Source organism: Thermobia domestica, chromosome 14 (assembly GCF_964235325.1).
Source record: "Thermobia domestica chromosome 14, izTheDome1.hap1.1, whole genome shotgun sequence".
NCBI lineage: Eukaryota > Metazoa > Arthropoda > Insecta > Zygentoma > Lepismatidae > Thermobia > Thermobia domestica.
Genome location: NC_137467.1, coordinates 175,445,815 through 175,456,198, shown reverse-complemented (window position 1 = coordinate 175,456,198; position 10,384 = coordinate 175,445,815). Strand labels below are relative to the sequence as shown.

General features: G+C 34.9%; 1 protein-coding gene across 1 annotated transcript in view; it reads right to left on the bottom strand.

The window, feature by feature from the left end:
• Positions 1 to 758: 758 nt before the first annotated feature.
• The window catches only part of LOC145670487 (uncharacterized), a 36,228-nt gene continuing 26,602 nt past the window's right edge, over positions 759 to 10,384 (bottom strand). Inside the window, exon 3 of the mRNA XM_081739209.1 lies at positions 759 to 4,412. Within this exon, the coding sequence (XP_081595335.1) occupies positions 2,903 to 4,412 (1,510 nt within the window). The 3' untranslated portion in view covers positions 759 to 2,902. The remainder of the gene's footprint in view (positions 4,413 to 10,384) is intronic.

Here is a 10,384-nt window from a genome sequence, read left to right as displayed (position 1 = left end):
TAGGGGTGATTTGTCTCTGGGTTCCCATTATATATGGTTGTACAAGAACTGAATTTAATTCACTTGCGACTAGTTATTAATAATTTAGTTTTGTTATAAATTATTCGTAAGTAATAATACGGAGGATTTTCTCTTTTCCTTTAATTATTTATAATGTAGTTTTATCTTGGTAAAATATGTAAACTTAGAAGTAGCCATCATTCGTAATTTTGTTATAACTTATTTAATTATTAAACTATATTTTATTACATCTCATTTGTTATTGTACTTTCGTCTTGAATTATTTAGGACAATTTATAATGGTGATATTTGGATACTGTATAAGATTAAATAGAGGAATTTGGCAAAAATTTCCTCTGCCTGTTTATCAAAAAATACGCCCTTTTGTTAATATATAAGGTGCTACCTGCCCAGTGAAGTTTTAAACAGGCACGGTATCTTGACCGTGCGAAGGAAGCATAATCATTAGTCCCGTATTTGTGGGTTTGTATGAAAGGTTGGACGAGTGGAAGACTGTCTTTATTTGAAATGTTGAATTTTGCTTTTGAGTGAAAAGGCTTAAACGTTTTACGAGGACGATAAGACTCTGCAGATCTTTAATTAGTAGTTCTTACTGTTTGGCCGACGTCAAGCGTTGCGTTGGGCGACGAGAAGATAAACTCTTCATTCTGTAGCTACTTTATGTATTTCTATGATCCTTTAGTAATGGTTAGTGGAATAAAGTACCTCAGGTATAACTTTTTTTTTTTTTTTTAAAGATTTTATATCGACAAGAAATATTGCGACCTGGATGTTGGATTAAGATTTTATCTAGGTGCAGAAGCTTAGTATATAGGTTTGTTCGACCTTTGAAATCTTACATGATCTGACTTCAGATCGGCGTGAGCGAGATCGGTTTCAATCTTTTAACTAAAGTAGTACTTTAGAACGAAAGGACCTAGTAAAATTTATTCTTAATGAACGAAAATAATGTTATTACCTTGGTAGATAAGTGCATTAGATTTAGAATCTAATAATGGATGTGGTAATCCAGGTATAACGGATTATGACTATACTATGGGAATATTTAATTATTTGTGTCGGTTTCTTAACATAACTTGAACGTAAGGTTTTAGGATATATTCAAATTCGTCGGGGCCCTAATAAAGTAGGAATTTGTGGTTTACTCCAGTCTTTTGCAGATGCGATTTACTTGTTTATTAAATAACAAGTTTTTCGTATTATGTATAATTATTATCCTTATTATTTAGCTCCTGTTTTTAGCTTGTTTTTGTTGGTGTGATTAAGAATTCCCTTTGTAATCACTATTTCTTTAGATTTGCTACTTTTGAAGTTGTGCTAGTTTGGGGGGTATACTGCAAAAAATGCTAGTTGGTATTCTGGTTCCTCATATTCTTTATTGAGAGGCTTACCAGTGATTGCGCAGACTATTTCTTATGAGGTTAGGGCGCTTTAATTTTATTATCCTTTCTGTGTTTCTGGCTGAAATATACAGATTATTAAATTTCGGTTGTTTCCAGGAGGAATTATGATTCTTGTGAATTACTTTTCCTTTAGCGTTAGTATGATTTTCATCTTGTTTAGAAGAGACAAATCGAACTCCTTTTGAATTTGCTGAGGAAGAATCTGAGTTTGTTTCATGATTTAATATTGAATATACAGCAGGCGGATTTGCTCTCATTTTTATAGCTGAGTATGCTAGAATTCTATTTATAAGGATTTTGTTTAGTATTTTATTTTTAGATCATGCTCTTCTTTCTGTCTTATTTTTGTGTAGGAGTGTTCATTCCTTTCGGATTTATTTGAGTAGAATGTACTTTACCTTGGCTTCGATATGATACGTTAATATATCTTGCTTGAAACTACTTTTTACCTCCTTCTCTTGGAAAGTAGGAGGAAAGGGAACAACCCCAGGAAACCCAAGTGCACGGTGTTTCTCGACCACAAAGTCCACACGGCGTGAGCTGCGATCAAAATAGGGACCTCATGCACCGCAGGTGAACGTTTCACCACTGATCAATCGTGCCCTTCAACTTTTAAACTATCCAGTAGCATGTTTTGATATGTGTATCTCCATAAACCCTTCCACGCAAGTTTCACAATATGTACTTTTTTACATATATGGATTAGCTTCGCCTAAACCCCATTCAAGAAAATCGGCTCCTCTCAGATTTTCACAAGCATCCATGAACAAGTCTATTACGAAACCTAAACTTTGCTTAAATCCCTTTGAACGTCTTAACATGGGTATTGACAAATATGAATATTAATTACAGAACTTTGGACACTGTCGGCACTTAAAAACTTTTCACCTGTATTTTTTAACATATCTTGCTCAATACAACACTAAGTTAAGTCACTTCCTACATGTATGACGTTTTTTACCGGTATGGTTTCTACATGAGATGATAAAATTCAACTTTGTAAAAATCTCAGCACTCTCGACACATCTAAACTTCTCGCCTATTTTTAGTGATTTGTGTCTTTCCGAATTTGATTACGTAGCAAAACTAGTTCTAGCCTCCACAATTAAGGTCTTTCACCAGTATCTGTTAATCTACTAGTTCCAAACATTAAAATTGGATTAAAACTGTTTTTAGTCTTGTCATTTGTGAAGTGATTACAAGTGACCAACTGATTTTCCTAAATACTTCTGTATCGACACGTGTGACGTCTTCTATTTGAATGTCAACATATGTTGCTAACTTCGGAATTTGTTAAACCGCTTTTCGCACAATAGGCGCTACTGAGGTTGTTGCCAACCATGTGTTGGTATGAGTGTTCGTAAGGGTAAATATTTACAAAATCTCTTCGGCACAAATGTCGCAAACGATTTTTATCACCTTTATGTATTTACATGTGTTTTGCAAAGTATGCTTTTAGATTAAACTGCTTTCCGCACTCATGGAACTTGTGAATCGTTTTGTTTGTGTCTTAATATGTGTGCTGCTAACGACGATTTAACATAAAATCCCTTGTTGCACTTTTCACATTTGAGAGGTTTTAGACCTGTATGTGTAAACATATGCTGCCTTAAGCTTGAAGTCCAACCAAATCCCTTTCCGCATTCTCGGCATTTGTACGGTTTTTCACCTGTATGAGTAAACATATGCATTGCTAAAATTGAACTTAGAGCATACCCCTTTCCACACTCTCCACATTTGTAAGGTTTTTCACCCGTATGTGTAAACATATGCGTTTCTAACTTTGACCTGATCGCAAATCCCTTTCCACATTCTTGGCATTTGTAAGGTTTTTCCTTTGTGTGAGTATACATGTGCCTTTCTAAGTCTGATTTCTGAATAAATAACTTTTCACACTCTCGGCATTTGTAAGGTGTTTCAACGGTATGTAAACACATGTGGCTTACTAAGTTTGATCTTTGTGCAAACTCATTCCCGCATTGTCGGCATTTGAAAATTTTTTCCCTTGTGTGAGTATACATGTGCTTTCGTAAGTATTCACTTAGACTAAATCTTTTCCCACATACTACGCAGTTATGAGGTTTTTCCGCTGTGTGAGTATTCAAGTGCCTTCGTAAGCTTGAACTTTGAGTAAATCCCTTTCCACACTCTCGGCATTTGTAAGGTTTTTCACGCGTATGTGTAAACATATGCGTTGCTAACTTTGACCTGAAAGGAAATTCCTTCCCGCATTCTGGACACTTGTAAGGGTTTCTGCCTGTGTGTGTAAACATGTGAGCTGCTAAGATTGAATTGTGAGCAAATCCCTTTCCGCATTCTCGGCACTTGTAAGGGTTTTCGCCTGTGTGTCTAAACATGTGAGTTGCTAAGATTGATTTGTAGACAAATCTCTTTCCGCATTCTTGGCATTTGTAAGGTTTTTTCTTTGTGTGAGTATACATGTGCCTTCCTAAGTCTGATTTCTGAGTAAATCCCTTTTCACACTCTCGGCATTTGTAAGGTTTTTCATTGCTATGTATAAACATGTGCCTTGTTAACTTGTACCTGAAAGGAAATCCTTTCCCACATTCTCGACACTTGTAAAGGTTACCGCCTGTGTGTGTAAAAATGTGAGTTGCTAAGATGGATTTGTAGACAAATGTCTTTTCGCATTCTTGGCATTTGTAAGGTTTTTCCTTTGTGTGAGTATACATGTGCCTTCCTAACTTTGATCTATGAGTAAATCCCTTTCCACACTCTCGGCATTTGTAAGGTTTTTCATCTGTATGGGTAATCTTGTAAGTTGCTACACTTGAACTTCGAGTAAATTCCTTTTCGCACTCTGGACTTTTGAGGAATTTTTCAGCTTTTTGTATACACATATATTTTCTTAAATTCGATTTTTCAATAAATACATTTCCACACATTTGTAACCTATGATGCTTTTCATCTTCAGTTAATAACATACATTTTGCCAAACTTGAACTGGAAAGATTATCTTTATGGAACCTGCAATGAATTCAATAAACAAGGAAATGGAAGACGACATACAAGATACAAGAATTGACTAGGAACGCTTATATTTAAATATAGTAAAAATGCGAAGATGGTTGACTTGTATTATTTCAATTTAATTGTGAGGCATTCCTACACATTCACATGTCATATGTCGAGACAAACTAAAGCTGGATAACTTTGTGCTATCAAATGAAATTCAGGAACCAAGAACTATGGAGGGATTATCGTATTATTAATATTGTCCAAAGAACACCATGTACTTTTCGTGAACTGAAAATATTTATCATTTATATGATTATTTTTTTATGAAAAAAAATTAATCCACGATACGATCTTAATGTCTACTGAACTACACAAACATCGTTAGATGAAGGAAATAACTAACTGGGGATGCTTCCATATCTGGACCAACTACCTGGGGATAAATATATACCGTCTGAAAACTCTTCCTATGAGAAGTACGAAACCGTTTTCAAAATTTTGGGCAAACCCGCAGCTTGACTCTATGAGGGGCAGGCTTGTTGGTGTCTGTGACCCTAGGTACGGTATATTCGACAGAATAAAAATGAATCTTACACATAAGCACCTGAGACCATCATGTTCCTTTTTGGCTCATTGCTAGAAAGTGACTCGAGCAAGTGTTTAATACTATCACTTTGCACCCAGACATACCTATTTGATCAGTGTTGAAAACGAACTATAAATGCAAGGTGGAAGATGGTTTCTGTACCACTGGATGTATATCCATGAAAGGTGGGATAAAAATCATTCGTCAATAGATAAAATATTGTGTGGACATATTCCTCTCCCAAATACCCCAGTTTGTCATGTTGCCAACCAATTGTAAAATGAGAAGTTGTAAAGCAGATTTCGTACGATGAGACGTTTATTCACCAAGTTTGGCAGAAACATCACACGACACTATAGCAAAAACACGTTGGGTGTTACCGTCTCCATACCATTCTAGGCTTTCAGTGTTATATACATCCAGTGGTACAGAAACCATCTATCACATTATATTTGCGGTTCGTTGGCAACACTGATCAAATGGGTATGTCTGGGTGCAAAGTGATTTTATGAAACCCTTGCTCGAGTCACGTCCTAGCAATGAGCCAAAAAGGAACATGATGGCTTCAGGCGCTTAAGCGTAACATTCATTTTTATTGTCAAATAGGCTGTACATAAGGTCAAACATACCAACAACCGGCACCTCATAGGGTGAAGTTGAGGGTTTGCCCGTGATTTGAAAACGGGTTTCGTACTTTTCATAGTAAGAGCTTTCAGACGATATATATTTTTTCCGAGGTACTTGGTCCCGATATGGAATCATCCCTAGTAAGCACTTTTCCGAAGTAAAGACATTTGGGAAACGCAGATTGAATACCTTGTAACTTTCCACCATTTACAAGAAATACCTGATATTATGATTGTACAATTCAACTCTAACATAATGAGGATAAGAATCGCCCCATCCTATGATCTTGGGTGATTACTGTAAGAGTCTTCCAGAATTACGCAAGTTCTATTGCTGAAGCACAAAAAATATGCTATGGTAGGATTTTGTTTAACACCGAGAATTTTCATTTGTAGTATGTTGATGACGACACCGGAGAAAAACATTCTATGCTGGAACAGCAACACTCCTACTCCAGGGTATGTCAAAAATGTCACCCTGGTGGGATTTACGTCGCGAAAGACTTCATCTTTAGTCTCTATTACTTTGAAAGCTAAGAGGCGTTGCCAAGCTTTTCATTTTGTATTTAAATAAACATACGAAACACGTCATATATTACGTTTAAATTAAGGCAGATGAGCGGTTTCAGAAGAAATTGTCTAATATGATCAGCATTTATCTTCAACGGGGATTTTACAAGACCATGCACAAATCATAACCAGTGGGATAACACTTAGAAGCTGTTCCCGATTGCATATATTGGACGATTTGTGAAAATCAGAAGCTGGAATTATCCATTGACGTTCTGCACACCCTGTTGCAGGCGTCGCACCGTCGTCATTAGAAGTGCGTTTCCCTGGATATAAGCAGATAAATAATCTATTCTGCCTATTTTAGCGAAAGTATGAACGAAAACCGAAAGGCGGTAAATATGTGCAAAAGCCCTAATCGTCATTTAAACTTTTGATAGTAATTTAAAATGTGTAATTTTAGCAACAAGTGTTAAACACTGGAAAAAATAGGAACATATCCCTCACTGTTAATTATTGTACATTTCAGATTACAAAAAATAGAAAAATTTTTACAGACTAAGTACGAAAACCTAAGCGTATATCCCATAAATTCATGTGTATCTATAAAGCGAGATTTACATTTTTCGTCCGTTCTTACATAGATACAAACCGCAAGAACTAATTCTGACGACCGTAGTCGAGCGTGAGAAGCACTGAGTTTTCGTAAAGAACTTCATCAACTTTAAGACCCAGGGTTCAAAACTACGTATCAGATGTTTTATTTTACAACTTTTAACTGTGTAAGTACCATAAGAATAATTAAAATCGTAAAATTTGTTACATATGTAAATTTCAAATTTAATCACTTGGCGTGAAAATTGACGTTTCTTCCTACAATGATTTTTTTTCTTTTATTTCAAAACAAATACTTGTAAGACATATCGATATAAAATCTCTGCAATAATCAGTGACACTCTAGGATAATTGGATGTGTGTTAAATTGGGCTGAAATAACCACATATCAAGATAAAATTAGAAATTTATAAGCCAAAATAATGTCTACTACAAACATATTTTAATAACAAATTTATCATACAATATTGTCAAATTAAAAATGACATTTTAAAGTACATTCACTGAAATGACGTATCTTTATTTTCTTTACTATATAGAATATGGACATGCACCTTTTACTGTAAAACTAAAGTTGTGCTTCATCCTTTTGCAAAATTTCCAATCCTTTTCGGCTTTCAATAAATAATCGTCCGATATATTTTTCTTAAAAAATATTTGGCCATTTGCTAATGAAAACATGTCCAAAAATAACACAAATAAGAAACAATGGAACTCTTCTGTGGGGTAACGCATAAACAAAATGTTTGAGACAACTGTTGAAAATAAAATATGATCATCCCATATTCAGTCAGTAATTATCACCCGCTGCCTCTTCAAAAGAAAGAAAGAAAAAAAACGGATCACTGAAAAAAGTCTCAGGTCTTTTGCGTTGAATTCTCAACTATAATTCACTCCATTTTGAAGGGACATACGAGAAATTGAAGAGCTCTACAAAATTAGGTGGGACAGATTATATTATTTAATTATTCTAGTAAGCAAGCTTATAGAATCGCAAAGATACTTGTCTAGAATGGTTATATATTGACAAACGAAACAACGAAACTTATTTTTCTTAAGTTGTAAATATTGTATAATATACGAGCCAGGCGATCCTCGTTTGAAACAGCTCGTTGCGGTGCAGGGTAAGAACTAATAGGGAGACACGCCACACACCAAACGTATTATTCTCCTATTATAAAATCAATTTATTTCATTAATAATAATAAAGATAAATATGAACAAAAACAGTTATCATGACATATTTAACAAATTAAAACTCTGAAGGAAATGGATATAAGAACAGGCTATGAGTCTTCCATAGAATGTAATAATGTAGAAATGTACAGTATACTCACATTATCCTGCTTTTACACATTTTACTGTAACTAAATTCTTAAACTAAGGTTCGACATGTACATGGAAAAACTAGCTAGGAAGAGAAAATATGAATCAAAGATCTGGGAAGAGTGGATGAAGAAAAACGGTGAAGTTCGTAGAAAGAAGAAGGAGAAATTGGCCAGGACACTGTCCAAAGATGAATTCCCTTATAAGAGATATTTAGAAGGATTAGCTCGTGGAAGGAGAAAGAGGGGAAGAAGATGGTTGCTGCTCCTTGACGATATGAAGCTTAAAAATTATAATACCTTAACAAAAATTAAAGGTAAATAGAATGAGTCGAGAAAGATTGGTTTGATGTAAAGACCCCATAATCTGGGAGAACACTGATCATAATAAATTTATTGCCATGCTCATAATATAATAAGTAGGATAGTGTCTTTGTCAAAATACAAAGCAAAGTCCTTTCTTTGCGTAAATTAATTATCTATGTACTATATTGACATTTGAGCAAATATACAAAAGAACATAGGAAAGATTTCTTTCCGATTTTCGAACGATATCTTTAACATGCAGCAGACGGGGAAAGAAAATATTATTATTTCTTGTAGAAGTAGAAGCAGTAGAACAATAAAACAACAAATAATTCAACAATTGTCAGGAAACAATAACGCTTGCGTTCCACGACTCATATTCTTGACACATACGAAAGATGTGTTTCTTGTATTTATCAATTGTTTGTTAAAAGCGTTACGTTCTCGGACAGTACGAGTCAAGCTTTATACGCCTGACATTTTGTAGACATGTTGGCATTTTACCTTATTGCAGCCCGTGCACTGAACAACGTGGCGTCGACACCAAAAACGAGAGAAATTGAATAATTTTCATTCCATTATACATCGGAAATACCAGTATTACAAGTGATACAAATTCTCCTAATTAATTCAGCGGAATTGAACCAAGGACTGCAATGTTTTAGAAAACGATGAAACCCTCTGATCTCGGTCATTATAAAATATGAAAGTGTTACAAACAATAAACCAGATAATTCAAATTTAAAAGAAAAAAGACCATAAACTTGAAAAGACATGAAAAGGAAAATGGTATTTAGAACAATTCGAATCCTAAAGTGGCACTCCTGTCGACTAAAATCTGGTATTTCAGACTAAATTCCTTTAAAACTGATTTACCGAAAATTCCTTGGTAAATTCGTTTTCCTATGTAATACTCTTGTTAATTAGTTTTGCCGTTTTCCCATTCACTTTTCTTAAGACAAGGGCACGAAATGAGGAATATCGAGGACAATCAAAATTCAAACCAAAGACCACGATAGGCCTCTACACCAGATGGAATCGCAACCAGTGGACCATTCGTGACTGGCGAAACACGGAATATAACAAAATACATGTCGTAGTGCGACGATAAAGAACAAATGTTCCAATGGAAATATCAAATTAATAATGTCGAGAGAAAGCAATTTCTAATACGTATAATTTATTTCCATATTATCATTGTCAGTAGAAGTGGTAATTGTAGTACCAGTAGTAGTTGTTGTTCAAGTGTGAGTTTTAGCAGTAGTATTAGGGATATTGTTGTAGAATTTAAGAAATACAAATTTTAATGTCCTGATGGAACATCGACGCTACATCTTATGTGAAACAAGTTTTAAAATATATTTTTGTGTCTGTTCATACCATTATTCTTTCACAAGGCGCAACCAGACATTGTAGATTGACATGTATATTCTTCTATCCAGCATTCCCGATATTGCAGGAATCAAAATATAGAGAGGGGACTGTGTAAAACGTTGGCCTGCGAATCTATGAGGTGTAGCTCGCGATGTTAAGCGTCCGTTTTATACATATTATATGCTTTTAACTTCTTTTTATTTCTGTTATAAAATGTAAAAAGTAAAGAATAATAACACTGGTCAACAGTGGAAATGCTTCGGAGATAACACTAACCAATTCTTACTATTTTTAGGGTGCTGATAACGAGTATGAAATTAAGTTTTGAAGGTTGGTTCGGGTTTCAAAAATATACGTTATAACCAGATGTGCTCTGCTGGGTAAATTAAGGGTTCGTGGCAACAGAAGCTGTCTAGTTATTTCGATAAACTTCCAATGTTTGACGGTTAGTTTCACCGCAATCCTGAGAGACATACGCAGAGGTGAGTCCTGCGGGTCTTGACATCCCGACTTGTTTGTAAATTTAGTCTAGTTTCAGGTGCAATTTTACAAATTTTAATACAAATTAGCTTCAAATTATATTTGGACCCTTCAAAAGCTTAGGGCCCCTCCCGAAACAAATTCCTGCGTATTCTCTGG